Source organism: Mauremys reevesii, linkage group 7 (genome assembly GCF_016161935.1).
Source record: "Mauremys reevesii isolate NIE-2019 linkage group 7, ASM1616193v1, whole genome shotgun sequence".
Taxonomy (NCBI): domain Eukaryota; kingdom Metazoa; phylum Chordata; order Testudines; family Geoemydidae; genus Mauremys; species Mauremys reevesii.
The window spans coordinates 2,933,137-2,949,079 of NC_052629.1; the positions used below are offsets into that span (position 1 = coordinate 2,933,137).

At 44.8% G+C, this 15,943-nt stretch overlaps 1 protein-coding gene across 17 annotated transcripts in view; it reads right to left on the reverse strand.

Moving 5' to 3' along the window:
- The window catches only part of BTRC (beta-transducin repeat containing E3 ubiquitin protein ligase), a 172,349-nt gene that overhangs the window by 73,760 nt on the left and 82,646 nt on the right, over positions 1–15,943 (reverse strand). For all 17 annotated transcript variants that reach the window (XR_005601198.1, XM_039546860.1, XM_039546861.1 and 14 more), the window contains one exon: positions 9,107–9,196. Coding sequence is in view for 16 of the 17 variants with exons in the window: in XM_039546860.1 (XP_039402794.1) it covers positions 9,107–9,196 (90 nt within the window). In the remaining variant the exon portion in view is untranslated. The remainder of the gene's footprint in view (positions 1–9,106; positions 9,197–15,943) is intronic.

A 15,943-nucleotide genomic window follows, 5' to 3' on the forward strand; every position in this document is an offset into this window, starting at 1 on the left:
GACCCTGTTTTAATCAGGGATCACCCGAGCTGGTGTTAGACTGGCTGGGACCCAGGGGGGTGGGGCTCAGGTTACAAAGCTGCCCACCTGGGCTGAAGCCCTTAGGCTTTGGCTTTAGCCCCCTGACCTGGGGCAGCAGGGCTTCAATTTTGCCCCACCCCCCGCCCGGGGCGACAGGGCTTGGGTGGGCCCCGGCTCCTGTAGTAATTTTTGTTGTCAGAAGGGGATCACAGGGCAATGAGGTTTGAGACCCCCTGCACTATACAGAACACTGAGTACCCAAGGTCTCAAAATAGCTCCAGACAGCACACTGGGTGAGCCTGGAGGTGCGATCCCCATGCCGCAGTGCCTCACACTTAAACAGATGTAAAGCTTTTTTTAAAAAATCCTTTGTTTTTCTCTGAATTAGGAAGACGAGCACTGACTAGGTCAATTACAGCGGAAAGGCTGCACAGAAGATACCAGTTAGAGACACATTTTGCTGGACAGTGGCAAACAAAAGCTTCTCTGGGAGGTGGAAGTCGCTCTACCTGCAAGCTTAGATGAAACTGCACATCAGCCACTGTACAGATCAGATAAACATCAAGGGCACACCCAGCAAACAATGTCAAGTTCAGCTGCAGTGGTGCACAAACCATCTTCCTGTGGAATAGTGCAGAAGCAGGATAAAAATCGAATGACAAAGCTTACAAAAGACTGAATGATGCCTCTGACGTGGAGCCTAGGACTTGATTCTTACCCAGCGCTGACATGACGGTGCAGTACTAGTAAGGGTGATCACACGGTTAAAGGTGCAGTGCTCAGAATCAGAGGCTAATCCCTTCTGTCTTTCACCACTGGATGTCTAAACGGAAGTTAAAAATCCTATGGGACTTTAGGCAGAGAGTGCTGACATGCAGGAACCCCACTCACCCGTGCCAACATTCCCCTTTCAATAAAACACATTGTAACCTCCAAGCCTATGAGACATGTCAATCCTGGAGGATGAAATCCACTCCTGTGCTGAGAGCTAGCACATGGCTTATGAACTCCTTACGTCCCGTCCCACTTAAGTCCTTCACCCTGAGTGCACTGAACAGTTGCTCCATTGCCAGGCACTTACACTACTGGGATACAGCTAACTGCATGACAGTGGACCAACACGTCTACCACAGTTAAGGTTTAGATCAGCTTTCTGTTTAAAGCTTGACTCTAAGTGCTCTGAAATCCACACAGTTACTCATATTGTCTTGAAATTTGGTGTGCCTGGGTAATTTGACCCAGGGGTTCCCGAGACATGGTCCCCCCCACATCTCAATGATTTTCCTGGATTTTACCAAAATATTTCTGCTCACAGAGAGGGATCAAACCAGGGCTGAGATCACCACACCGGGGTCTCAACTGCTCAGAAGTTACCCTCAGAGAGTGCATGCCACCTGCTAGCCAGAGTTCAGCTCTCTTTGTAAGCACACAGCTAATGCTCACGAGTGAACGGCTTACACTGAGCATGCAGACAGAGGCGCCTATAGGTTTGTAGGTTGTATCTAGAAGCGTCTCATCATAGCTGGATTGCTCAAGAGTCGTCCTTGGATCCTGACTCACTCAGCCAGTGTCACTTCAAGTCTCACTTAGGACAGAAAGCTGGAAAAGGTCTGAAGGCATAATGCTAAATTCTGTCAGCCTGTTGGGTTTTTTTTTAAATTTGGGGGAATGTATTCAAACTATTTTAGGCAAAAAAAAAAAAAGGGCATGTGAACGCTAACTGGAAGGGAGGGAGTCGGGTGGTGGAAGAGTGGGGGTTAAATGAGAATGGGGTGGTGAAGGGAGAGGGGTTGGGAGACTGGGAAGGGGGACATAGACTCATAGACTTTAAGGTCAGAAGGGACCATTATGATCATCTAGTCTGACCTCCTGCACAACGCAGGCCACAGAATCTCACCCACCCACTCCTGGAACAACCCCCTAACCTAATCTATGTCTGAGTTACTGAAGTCCTCAAATCGTGGTTTAAAGACCTCAAGGTGCAGAGAATCCTCCAGCAAGTGACCCGTGCCCCATGCTGCAGAGGAAGGCGAAAAACCTCCAGGGCCTCTGCCAATCTGCCCTGGAGGAAAATTCCTTCCCGACCCCGAATATGGTGATCAGCTAAACCCTGAGCATGTGGGCAAGACTCACCTGCCAGCACTCAGGAAAGAATTCTCTGTAGTAACTCAGATCCCACCCCATCTAACATCCCATCACAGGCCATCGGGCATATTTACCGTTAATAATCAAAGATCAATTAATTATCAAAATTAGGCTATCCCATCATACCATCCCTTCCATAAACTTATCAAGCTTAGTCTTGAAGCCAGATATGTCTTTTGACCCCACTACTCCCCTTGGAAGGCTGTTCCAGAACTTCACTCTTCTAATGGTTAGAAACCTTCGTCTAATTTCAAGTCTAAACTTCCTGATGTCCAGTTTATATCCATTTATTCTTGTGTCCACATTGGTACTGAGCTTAAGTAATTCCTCTCCCTCCCTGATCTTTATCCCTCTGATATATTTATAAAGAGCAATCATATCTCCCATCAGCCTTCTTTTGGCTAGGCTAAACAAGCCAAGCTCTTTGAGTCTCCTTTCATAAGATAGGTTTTCCATTCCTCGGATCATCCTAGTAGCCCTTCTCTGTACCTGTTCCAGTTTGAATTCATCCTTCTTAAACATGGGAGACCAGAACTGCACACAGTATTCCAGATGAGGTCTCACCAGTGCCTTGTATAACGGTACTAACACCTCCTTATCTTTACTGGAAATGCCTCGCCTGATGCATCCCAAGACCGCATTAGCTTTTTCAACAGCCATATCACATGGATGTGAGTGGTGCGGGCACTGGAGGAGAATAGGAGCAGGGGTGTCTGTCAACCCCACATTCTCCCCTCCTGTGTGTGCCAGGATCTGGTGGGGGCCTTCCTCTCTTGTGAAGTCCGAGTGCCTCTCTCCACTTTTGGGTGTGTGCTGGGATTTGGTGGGGGCCACCTGTCCCTAAAGGAGGGTCTGATCCTCCCTCTTTGCCTCTGCATATGAGCTAGAATACAGGAGCATTGCCTCTCTCCCTGCTTTCCCACGTGTGCGCGCTGGGATCTGGGAGTAGGCCCTGCCCCTACACAGTATGCAGAAGGGTATTGGGGGGGGAGGCGGCATATGACCTGGGATCTATGGTGCCCTGTCCCTCTGGGGGGTGTCTGAGCCCCCTGCCTGCCCCACATCATGGGATTTGCAGAGCTTTGGCATGCTAAAGGAGGTCAGAGCCCTTCTCCATGTGAGCCAGGATCTAGGGGAGTGTTGCTTCCCTCTGAAGGGGCCTGAGCCCTGCATGAGAATCAGCATCTGGGGAAGCCGAGAACTGTCAAGCTGGAAGCATGCACCAGAACACACACTGCTGAGACCGCAGTGAGGAGCTAAGAACGGGCACACTTGATGCACATCACAGATCTCTCAAGCACTGGGGAGGGAGGATGGGGAACGCCCATTGACATGAACAGAGCAGTGCACACCTCAGAGTGATTTGTTTCAGGCTTTATTTGTCTCCATGGAGTTGAGACCATCACACCTCCCAGAGCCTCCTAGCCTTTCAGTATTATCCTGTGGGGGTGATCTGGATATAGCAGATGATTAATTTCATACGATATAGCAGAGTTCCAGCTCTGCTACAGTTAAGTTTGAGAAGACCTTTCCGTGTAAAGGGTGACTCTTCCAAGTGCTCTAAAATCCACATGCCTGGATTGGCTTGATATTTTGTGTGTCTCGTGGAATGCAGGGTAGGGTTAGTGACCCAAATGTGGGCCCAGTTGACCAAAAGGTTGCCAAGATACCTCTAGAAAAAAACCCAGCATTTTATAATGTTTGCAGATTCTAGCAACTCTGACCCCCACCCTGAGCAGGAAGCTGAGAATGAACTGTTAATGTTTGGGAAAAACAAGCCTCTGTCAAGGTTTTTTTGGTAAGAAAATACTTTATACATGTGAATGCTCACTGGGTGGGCAGGGTGATTGGGGTGGAAGAGTAGGTCAGAATCGGGGTAGGGTCAGCAGTGAGGGATGGGGGTATTATGGGTAGGGAGATAAATAGAATAGAGTGATAGGGGAAGGGAAAGTGGTTGGGGGCTCAGATAAGGGGGAAGGGGTGGGGATTGGGGGAGCAGGAGGGAAGAAAACAGGAGGGACTGGACAATGGGAGGGGTGGCAAAGGAAGTTGGGGGTTTAGAGGTGGGAGCCTGCCAGTCCTGAATCTCCCCTTCCGTGTGTGCTGGGATTTGGGGGACCCTGCTTCTCTTGAAGTGTCTGAGCCCCTTGCCAAGTGAGCTGGGGGGGGAGGGGCGGTAATATAAATGTAAACATCGGACACCCAGGAAATGAATCATTAAGGTCCATGTCAGCGCTGTGTGGAGTGTGTCTGGGGGTGGCTGGCCAGCGTGTGAGCGGACCAGTTTGGAAGTGGGTGAACTGGGTGGAACTAGGGTGTGGCCCATGAAACCTGGCTGAAGCAGGGACAGGAAGCCCAGCTGGGGTTGCGTAGTGTGGATGAGGGGCCCCGCTTGATGTGCAACACGGGCTCGGCGACATAATCAAGGAAATGCACAACCCTCAAGTAAGCTGCTGCCTGTGATGTGTGTATGCAGCAGCACCAGGCAGGAGACAGCAAGGACCAACTGCTCAGGTTGTAATGGCTTCTACAGTGCTAACTAATGGCTTAATGGGATGGGAAGGCGAGCAGGAGATGGAAATGTTGGTGGGGTCACTACATGTTGCAGGAGATGGTGGGGCAGGGGGCGGACAAGGAGAGAGAGACTTGTCTTTTCTCTCTTGTTTAAAGTTACTGTAGCAACCCTGTAATAAAACGGTCAAGATTCTGTGACACAGACCACGTGGGAGATTTCTCTCCCTGGCCCTATTAGCCGCCACACAGCGCAAGTATTTCAAAGCACGACCATTATTTCCATTCCACTGGAACAAAATGTACGGGAGGGTGGAAGAGCACTCAGGAATCCCATAGCAACTATATGGCCTAACAGAGAAACCACCAGGATTATTATTGGCTCTACCACTGGCCTTGAGTGCCCTTGGGCAAGTCACTTCACCTTTCCGTGCCTCAGTTTCTCACCTCTACAATGGGGATCTACTGATGAAAAGTGCTATATAAATGCTAGCTTTTTTTTTGTTATTACCTAGCTACAGTATGTGTCAAATGGAACTCTAAATGAGAACTATAACTGCCTAAATGACCACTAACTTCGACAACAAACATTTCTCTTTCTCTTCAAAAAAACTAGAAAATTCATTGATAAAAACCTTTGTTAAGCCAGAGCTAAGGCTGCCTGATAGTATTTCATGCCCTCCCAGAGTGTCAAGTTCAGCAAAACTCAAACCTCTGAAAACAAAGAACTAGAGAGTTACGGTACACATCAATGCAGCTTTAACTCTGCCCTCTGAGTGATGACGCAGTACGCCCATAGCACACATACTCACTTTCTGCTTTTGCAGAGAGTGCATCTCAAGCAGGGAACAGGGCACATGAGAACTGTAGCACAGGTAAACATCTTCTTTTCGCCAAGCAAAACTTGTTTTTAGGTGAACTGAATAGAACAAGAGCTATCTACACTTGTTCTACACTCAAACACTGAGTCTCCTCCCCAGAAACAACCCTGCATGTGTTAAACTTTACAATTTCTTCACTCCTTTTACAACCCTTTTGCTCTTACTCACAGGATTCCAACACACACTAGATTTTCACATTCCCATCACAAAACACACAGCTCTCATATCCCACTGCTGACAATACCTATGGTTAGAAGACCTCTATGCCCCACTATTGACAACCTACACAACACAGCAATGAAATGATGGATACTGGATCCTTCAAGATACACAAGCGCGTCCTTTTCCTTGAGATAAAAATATAAGGAACCAGAATCTCTTTCCCATGTTGACTAAATCAAGGTTTGGAGAAACTTCTCAATCAAGCTAGAGCCTGTTAACTACCTTCAGTAGGTAAGTCCCTGGCAGACTGCGAAGAGCTACAAAAATCTCTCTCAAAACCGGGTGACTGGGCAACAAAATGGCAAATGAAATTCAATGTTGATAAATGCAAAGCAACGCACTTTGGAAAACATAATCCCAACTATACATATAAAATAATGGGGTCTAAATTAGCTGTTACCACTGGAGAAAGAGATCTTGGAGTCATTGTGGATAGCTCTCTGAAAACATCCACTCAATGTGCAGCAGCAGTCCTGTGGAACTCCTTGCCAGAGGATGTTGTGAAGGCCAAGACTATAACAGGGTTCAAAAAAGAACTAGGTAAGTCAGTGGTCCCCAACCTTTTCGTCTGGCGGGTGCCAGACGAAGGACCACTACGGCGGTGGAGCACCCGCCAAAATGCCGCCGAATTTCAGCGGCATGTCTGCGGCGACGCCTCTCGATGACGCCGCTTGCCGTCGACAAGCGACGTCATCGAGAGGTGTCCCCGCCGAAATTCGGGAGCGACGCCTCTCGATGACGTCACTTGTCGATGGCAAGTGGCGTCATCGAGAGGCGTCCCCGCCGAAATGCCGCTGAAATTCAGCAGCATTTCGGCAGGTGCTGTCCCGGGGCCAGGATGCGGGAGCATTAAGATGCCCCCGCAGGCGCCTTGGAGACCACTGAGATAAGTTCATGGAGGATAGGTCCATTAATGGCTATTAGCCAGGATGGACAGGAATGGTGTCCCTAGCCTCTGTTTGCCAGAAGCTGGGAATGGGCGACGGGATGGATCACTTGATGATTCCCTGTTCTGTTCATTCCCTCTGGGGCACCTGGCATCGGAAGACAGGATACTGGGCTAGATGGACCTTTGGTCTGACCCAGTCTGGCCGTTCTTATGTTCCTTTCATCACACATGGAATCTCAGACCCAGATCTCCTCATATCACAATCACAGCTCTGCCAATCTGCTCCAACTAATGCCTCCTCCATTCAGTACAACTACACCTAACACAGCAAATGCAGCTAGAGTGCATGCAGATAATTCCAAGTGGCCTCTGTCAGCTCCAGAAGGCAGAGTTAAAGTTGCATTGGTGTGTACCTTACCTCTGTATTATTACCCAATTTTCACAGTTTTGAGTTTAACTGAACTTGACATTCTGGAAAGCTGCAAGATACCGCCAGACAACCTTAACTCTGCATTAATGAAGTTTTTTGGTCAGGGAATTTATAAAGTGCTTTGCTACACCTGGAGTGTAAGCGGTTCTGAGAAAGCCAACTTCTATTTCACTTTGTATTGTAACCACGAAACAACAGCGTCAGTAACCTGTCAGTGACAGAAACTACTATTCAGGGAAAGCAATTACCCCTACATAGTAGGGAAATGTGCTCAAAGAAGCCCCTGTTAAGCTAATGCAAAACCAATGCAAAATATATATAAATACTCCATCTCTAGGATACATCTATCCTGGATATGCAGTATTAAGAACACGTGCTTTTCCATGTCTGGGGCCAGAATTCAGCTCCACCTCTACAACATAAAATGAGTCTTGCAGTCTCTGGCACTCGCTCTTTGTTGCTTGTCAGTAGCCCACTAAAAATATTTTTGTAAGGAGTGATTTCATTTTTGTCCCCACCATTTTGAAGGGGAAAATTCAATTCAGAGGGGCACAAATGAAGCTAATAGTTGTAATGCTACCACACCTCCTCCTCCAAGATGCTCAGGTCAAAAGGAGCTGTTGCATGGTAGGTGGGCCCTGAATGGAAGCCATAGACTATCTTGGTAGTAGCTGTACACTGGCTCCTTTGTAGGATGCTTGTGACCAGCATCATGACCCCAGGATGAAATATGCTAAATACCAAGGGCATTTTGCTGAGGGCTGTAAATCGTGTACCTTGGTATCCTGTCAGGAGCGTTTCACCTATTTTGTATAACAACGGGCATGACTGCAGGTGGCAGCATGCAATACTGTACATCTTGATCAAAGAGAGTCATCGGGCAGCAAGGGCCAGGCAGCTGCACTTCATGCTGGGATCTGTAGCTTGCACAGGGCTGCACCTCTCTAACAGAGGGTGACTGCAAGCTGCACTTTGGGTCACTCATGTGCAACATGAAGCTGACATTTGTGCAATGGGACAGTTCACATATGGAACAGCCATCTTCCAACAGCGGCAGGAGCACCTTCCAAGGCCAGCAGGAATGTGGGTCCTGACTAGACAGGGCAGATTTAACAGCCACTCAAAATTAACTCCAAGAAAAGGGAATCTCAAGAAGATCCAAGGAATAAGTCAGAAAAGGGAGCAAGCTTTCTACTGGTCACTTTATAGTGACAGAAGAGCAACAGAATGCCAGCTGGTTTCAGTAACAGATTGCTGCATGCTCTGATCTGTCTTGCATGCCCACTGATCTTCTTTCCAGCAGAAACATGGAGCTTATGCAAGGCGGAACAGATCCTTTACGCAGCCCTTTTTATACACGGTGTCATGGCTGGGATGTTTTCTGCTCACGGACAATCCCGCATGTAGAGATCTGATTTTATACTAGTTACACTTAGTTTTCGGAAAAGCAACCCAAGAGCTTGCTGGTTACTGACATTTCATCTCTCCCCCCTGTTATTATAGTGCCCTACAAATGTATCTTATCTGATGTAGTGATATGAAAATGAGCAGTCACTTTTTCTTCCAATTTTCTCTTTTCCCCTTCCCTCCAAACATTGTGTGGTTTGTTCTTTTAATTACAAGGTTTTTCCTTCAATGTTCTTTCTGTATTTCCTCTTCACCGATCAAAAACAAACAAACAAAAAGGCCCCATGTTGCGAAGAGCCTCCATCCAACATATGTTCATGTAACTCTGGGTACTGACCAGCAGAGGGTACTGGAGACAACGACACAATGGGAACAGTTGCTGCTTCTACAGGACATCCAGCCTGCTGATCTGGGGGACCCATACTCCCATTTATCACAGTCTGGGGAATGTGGCACACTGCCTGGTCAGCCTACAGTATGATTGTGAAAGACAGAAGGCCTGCGCAAACTGTTTAAAGTATGTTAAAAATCAGTTTTTGAAAAACAAACGTACTGCTCACAAACTTGACACAAAGATAACAGAACTACAATATTACTTACTTTGGCCACACAATTTTCAGTCTTCATAGCAGTGCTCGCTAGACATACTGTTTCTTGGTTTAAGCACAGTCTGGCACAGCTGTTGTAGGTCTGTGGAAAGATAAAAAAAATTCTGAATAGAGGCACGCAATTTGCTGTAAGGCATCAGATTTTTGGTGCACGATACTCTGTGAAGCCATTCTATTACATTTCGGAATCACTTCTCTTTCCTAAACAAAAGAGGAAAACAGGACAAAATGAAGTTTCGAATCCCACTCAAACTAGTCTATAAAATAAATCTATGTAGGATGTGGGGGGGGGGACGACAAATCATCCCCCTCCCCACAATCCTGCCTGAATATGTTTTTATTTTTTAAGTACAGTAGAAGCTTAAAGTAAAGGAATGCAGCTTCAACTGGTTCAGTCCGCTCTCCCTACAAGTCATAACACCAATATCTGTGGAGAGTGGCTGGGGTTAGCGTATGGATAGAATTCAGCAATTTCTCGTACTTGATCCAAAAGAAGGAGAAATTGAAAAACAAAACAAAACACACAAATCCTTCCAAATGGCTCTGTGCTATGTGGACTAACGCACTAGGTCTTTCAGCAGTGGGGGGGATGGGGTGGGGTGTCTAGATTCAAACTGGGACAAAGTCACAAGCAAACAGGCATTTGATGGCCTCAGCCTAGTCCTTGCAGACACTTGCCCACATCATAAAACCACCACTTTGGCATGTTTAGCACTTCCTACTCAGGAGAGAGATCAGAATGAATAAACACATTATAAATCACGATTTAGATGCACTGACCTAACTGTCATGAGGAAATTTGGACAGCACTTGCTTTCTCTATGCATTCCTCCAGCCAGTGTTATCTGAACCTCATTTTATAAGCATCAACATTCACTAAATTCAGTCCAAAACTTGAGAGAGGGAGAGGGGAAAAAAACAGAGAGACATACAGATGCTTTGTTTCCCCCTCATTCATGATTGAGCATTTTTGATTTTTTTGTTTTTTTACTCACCTGGTTTTTCACTATTTTCTGTTGCATTTTGCATTTGCAGTGTTTTATATTTGCAGCTCCTCGCCCTGATTTCCCCCCAATTTACAAATCCATTATTATGAACAGGAATACATGATACCATGTATTACTAGGCACTGCATAAATTAAGTGCTGGGTACATAATAAAAGACAGTCCCTGACTCAATCTAAATAGACAACAATCAAAAAAAGTATTTTCCCCATTTACAGATGGGAACTAAGAGAGAGAGAGATTAAGTAATTTGACCAGGATGCAAAGGAAGTCTGTGGCAGAACCATGATTTGAACACAGCTCTTGAGTCCTGGTCCAATCATCTCTCTTCCAAGCCTGCTGAATGAGCCTACTTTTCAGAAGTCAGCCTTAGAATAATATTCTACCCAATAATTACTATGGGGTGGGAAAGAACCGATTGTTTGAATACAAAATCAGCAACATTCCATTTTGAGTCCATGGAGCAGAATCTAAAAACTAGAACTGGCTCAGCAGGAAGGGTGACCTCTATCATAACCACACAGAACCATTAGTGAGCATGGCCGTGTATAAATAAAGACACTTATTCCAAAGCATTGCTCAACTCCCATTATTTTTATTCACACACAAGGGACAGGGACACTCAAGAGTTTCTAGTCCCAATGACTCCCTGTGGCCTTGGACAACAAGTCATCCAATTTCTCTGAATTTCAGCTTCCCCATCTATAAAATGGGGATAGTAGTACATACCTCACAGGGCCATTTTCACAGCACCTTGACAGCATAAAGCTCTATGTAAGTGCTACATTATAAATCAGCCATATAATTCCTCACCTTTCCACAAAAGATGAGAAAGAAAATGAAACTTCAAGGAGTATATAACTTCTCTGTTAAGGGTGTGGAAATGCATTCATCTTGTGTAATGAATAAACATACTGCACCCTGGAGAAGGTATATACATGCCCGGCAGCATGCTCAACAAGGTCTCAGGCTAAAACTTTAAGCGTGATCTATGTATTCTTTTAAATCAATACAAAAAGTTTAAGACACTGAATCACTAGCAATGCATGCACTTATGTTGACAGTTTATGACACTGTATGACATTCATTCTTCCTTCACTTATTTACCCATGCCCAAGTTCAGAGCTCTATGTTTCAACTGAAACACATGATGACCTAGGAATGGGTTACCTAGGGAGGTGGTGGAATCTCCATCCTTAGATATTTTTAAGGCCTGCGGGATGATTTAGTTGGGGTTCGTCCTGCTTTGAGCAGAGAGTTGGACTAGATGACCTCCTGAGGTCTCTTCCAACCCTAATCTTCAATGATTCTATGACATCTGAAGTTGAGGGACTCTGGTATTACAGCTCTCTTTGCTGTTTGAGGTGCCTGGGCGATCAGCTACTGTTCCAGGAGAAACAAAACCCTGAACCCAGGTCTTGAAAGATAAAAACCTTTTCAGCTCACCTTTAAAATTAGACCCTAGTAAAAACCTTTTCTAGTTTGAACCCACCCTGTTCAGGTCTCCCCTCACTTTGAGTCATGAGAAGAGGTTTCTTTGCATAGGGAGCACTTGGAAACGGTAGCCTGGTTCTATGCCAGAGGCATATAGCTTTGCGTTGGAGTGCTTTAATATGTTTTTATATTGCATATAAAGCATGCAAACATAAACCAGTTTGCTGAAAGCTACACTCTTTGTGAAAGCTGGCTGTAATTCTGAACAAGTTTTCAATTTTCACACTGCTGCTAGGGTAAAACATTTTAAAGAGTTTAATTTTTACAGTGGCTTCACTGACATGGGATTATCTAACAAAGTAATGGCTAATCAATAGAGGGTTTAGTTGTCAGGTGAAACATATAACACACTAAAAGGGATTGATTGCCAGACTCCTCCTTATTTACTAGGAGGTATATATTTAAAATGACACAAACTTGTTACCAAGCTGCATTCCTTTAGCCTTGCAAAAGCCGTTCGAGAAGAACGTTAAGCAGCCCTATAGCAAAACAAGCTCTAATGAAAAAAAAAGTCTACAAATATATGGCAGCATCAAATCATGTCAGGAGCAGGAATGTGGCGCAGAAAAGGGGAACCACAAAGCCGCATTCATTCTTAGCCAAGGGCTTAAAATGCCACCCAGATGCTAGACCATAGTTCACTAAACATATCTAATCTCACTCCATGAGTATCTTAGATTAGATTTTTCTAATGCTTATGTGACTGGGTCTGAGACTTCTGCCTTTTTAAAAAGAGAGCATGACCCCAGTGTAAAGGAGTGCAGATGTCAATGGAGGTTTGGATGAGCAAGGACTGCCAGACTGAAGTACTGAACACAAAGTGGAATTGTGTTCATAAGGATCTCAACCAGTAGAAAAGTCGTTTCTTTGGCCATTTATCCAGAGAATCCCCAGTCTCTGAATGAAACTCCACTTTTTAATAGACACTACAACCCAGAAGTTCAATAAGATTTTTTTCGATAGTTAATAATTACATGATTTATCAGAGAAAGCTAACACTAATAAAAACACAACAAAAAGACAAAACCCATAGCCTTCCTCCAAGTCATTTTCAGAGCGAAGATTATTAAACTGCTTCTTTTCAAACAAGGGCTTTTGTAGCTAAGCACAAATTGCCAAACAGTTAAAAAAAATGTTATTAGACTCTGAAGGATTCAGCAGAAGTAGGAAGTTATATAAACAAATCACTCCAGAAGATTTGGAAAGATCAGTTTCATCTCACTTACAGGGTCTTTGGAGACCTGCATTAATTATCCTTAAGGTCTTTCACATGGACTATCTAAAATAAACGCAAATTTATTTATTTATTTCAAATGAGGTGCTCCTCCTGAAAGTATTAAATAATGTCTACAAATTTAAATGCATTTTTATAAATAGGTAATTAAAGAAACAGAAGACTAAAATTAAGTCAAGCTGCAAAACATTACCCAGAATCCATTGTGGAGGTGTTTTGGTTTTTTTTAAGGCACATTTAAGACTACATTTTTGCTATCGAAAGCCCACTGTGCTGGGGGAGGGGGGTCTCTGTGGGAAGTCATAAGACAAAATATAGAATAGCCAAACAAAAAACTAGAACATTTGCAAGACTGTCCCTAAAGCGTAGTTTGTCATATTGCAATTACACCTTGCCTAGTGCAAAGCCAGAGTCCTTAATATTGCCGCTAGAGGGAAGAAGTGTCTCAACACATGGTAGACAGGGAATGGGTTTTCTTGAGCAATTACCATAACAAAGCTCCTGTGGCTGCATGTACCTTCTAATTACTCACTACAATTAAAATAACCATAACAAACAGCAAATAAATAAATAAACCCCACCCTGCCTGTTCTCAGAATCTTCATTAAATCTTATACTGTTTTCCTCATCGATCAAAGTAGGAAAAAAGGGTATGTCACAATGTCCAAGCACCACAGGGCTATTCAACAGAGTAAAAGCATTTAAACAAAAACAAAAACAAAGAGCAAGGAAAACGGGATGTCTTGTGAAAAAGAAAAAAAGAAATATCGTGGTATTTAGCCATCTGGTAGCTGTTTGAAAACAAACTGTCCTCAAAAGAGCAGAAATACAGTACATCTTCTCTCAGTTCTCTGGCTTATGAATCAGGATTTAAAATTATAGAAGACAAACTAATGTTGGACTTCTGTGCGGCTGCTACTTTCATTCCCTCTTGTCCAACTGTGCAAAGATAACCATATGCCCATCCCAACCACAGCAGGTTATTCTAACTCGGATAGCTTGTTTGCTGCCTCTCTGGGTAGGGCTTTTCCATGCCACTGTTCAAAATCCCTCTGGATTTGTGTATTTATTATTCTGACAACTACTTGCTGATCTTAAAAGGTTTAAATCCTTCATTTTATCAGGCTCATCATTAAGAGAAGATGGCAGCCAAGTGATTTTTCTTTCCATTGACAATTTGTGACATTTCTCCAGCAGCGCGCAAGGTGTTGAAAACCTGGCAGCTGTTACCTCCTGGGATGAAGCTCCTTTTTTATCCTCCCATGACAGTTTAACTCAATGGGTCAGCACCTTTAAAGACTGCAAAGTATCAGTGAAGTGGATGGAGGCTTGAATTACTGTTCCCTCCCTAATCAATGTAAACCCTCGCTGCAGGTGAAACTCTTCATCTATAGAGGTGCACGGGGGAGGAAAATGTAATGCCCTGAGCCAGATGGTTTTCATCTTGTTTTTAAAGAAGAAAGGAACAAGCTAACAAGGGGACAGCTACTTTGTTAGCTTCTTGGCCTCTCTCATGGCTTTGGATCCCCAGGGTTCCAGCCACACAAGAGAGAGAATACAGAAAAACGTAAACACTTAAAGAAATATAACTAGGGGGCTGGCAACATGCTGCTTTCAAAGAGCTGCGCGAGCCCTGTTCAGTGCTTTATTTATCACTGCCCACGTTCTTCGGATGGTGAGTGGACACAAACACAAAGGGCAGGGGGAGTAGACAACACTTGCAATTTACTCAATTACAGAGGAATGCAGAAATGCAGCAAGGCTGACAGCGCCTATTAGCACTAATGTTGGGAGAACCAAGTGGCTCTGATGCCACAAGGCAACCTTTTCATTTTCACTTGGACTTCAGCACAAACATGATCTGCACTAACATTTTATAATGCTTAATGCGAATTAAAGGCAAGCAGTCATTTGAGTTTTGCAACAGTTACAGGATGAAAGAAAGCAGTTTTTATAGACTACGAAGTATTTCCATTACTTTGACAAAGCTTTTCACCCAGTGACTTTTTCCTAACATTCGTAATAGTGAGAGATGAATTCAATATGATTCTATAAAATTAACATCACTCCTCCCCCTGGCCCGTCCATGCTCTAGAAGAAGGAAAATGTGAACTACAAAATAGCTTGTCTAGATTAAGACAGGAAGCTGCATCACCAGCAGCACCCGTATGCTTCCCTTTATAACAGTCAGTACGTAGCTGAGACAAGGGACTAAGCACTGCACGTCAGAGATTCATTTGGCGAGACATCCCAAAAAGGAAACCCACAGTCTAAAAACAAAGGTGTCCGATTGCAGCTGTCCCCTGTCTTCCCATTCCCTTGCTCTTCTTTTGTTTATCTTCCCTTGTTGTGCTTTGTCTACACTTAGACTTCAGGCCGGGGACCATTCCTGCTTTACCTCCTGAATAGCGCCTAGGGTATGCGTTAGGGGGTGCTGCCCCGTTTACAAAAAAAATCATCTCAAATCCGTGAGACTGAACTGCACCGCAGGGGAAAGCTTTTGAACCTGCGGAGGGGCTTGGGGAGTAGGCTGGCAGGCAAGGCTTTCTTGACTTCCATCCTGAAGACGATGGAGTCCGGAGTCTGGTTTGCAGCACGACATACATGCCAGCAATCCTGCTGCCATCAGCACTTCCCCACAAGGCACCTTTGACACAGCTTTCCTGCACACAGCCCGCCCACACAAGGAATCATGGCAGCAAAAGGCACTTCATTATTACTCCATTCAAGAGAGGGACGGGAGGGTTTTAAACAACCTGCATTGTGCCTGTCTGTTTTAAAGAACAGTGGGGTAATCAAGTTCAGGGCAGCCCTGGACAGCTGCCCTGTGACCTACTCATGCTGACCCCCACTATTCATCACTTTCCTTAGGACTCTGAGGGCAAGCTCCCGGGGAGTGACCACCACAATAGACAGATACAAGCCAACAATAATACGGTTCCTGCAAAAAAACAGATGGCACTGCAATAAATTTACAAATCTGCATTCATGGCTCTGTTTAAAACACCCAGAAGCTAAAAGGCTTGAGGGGCCCCCAGAGAGCTTCACAGTTTCTAAAGGCCAGTTCTCTCCCCAAGACTATTGAGCTCATGTTCT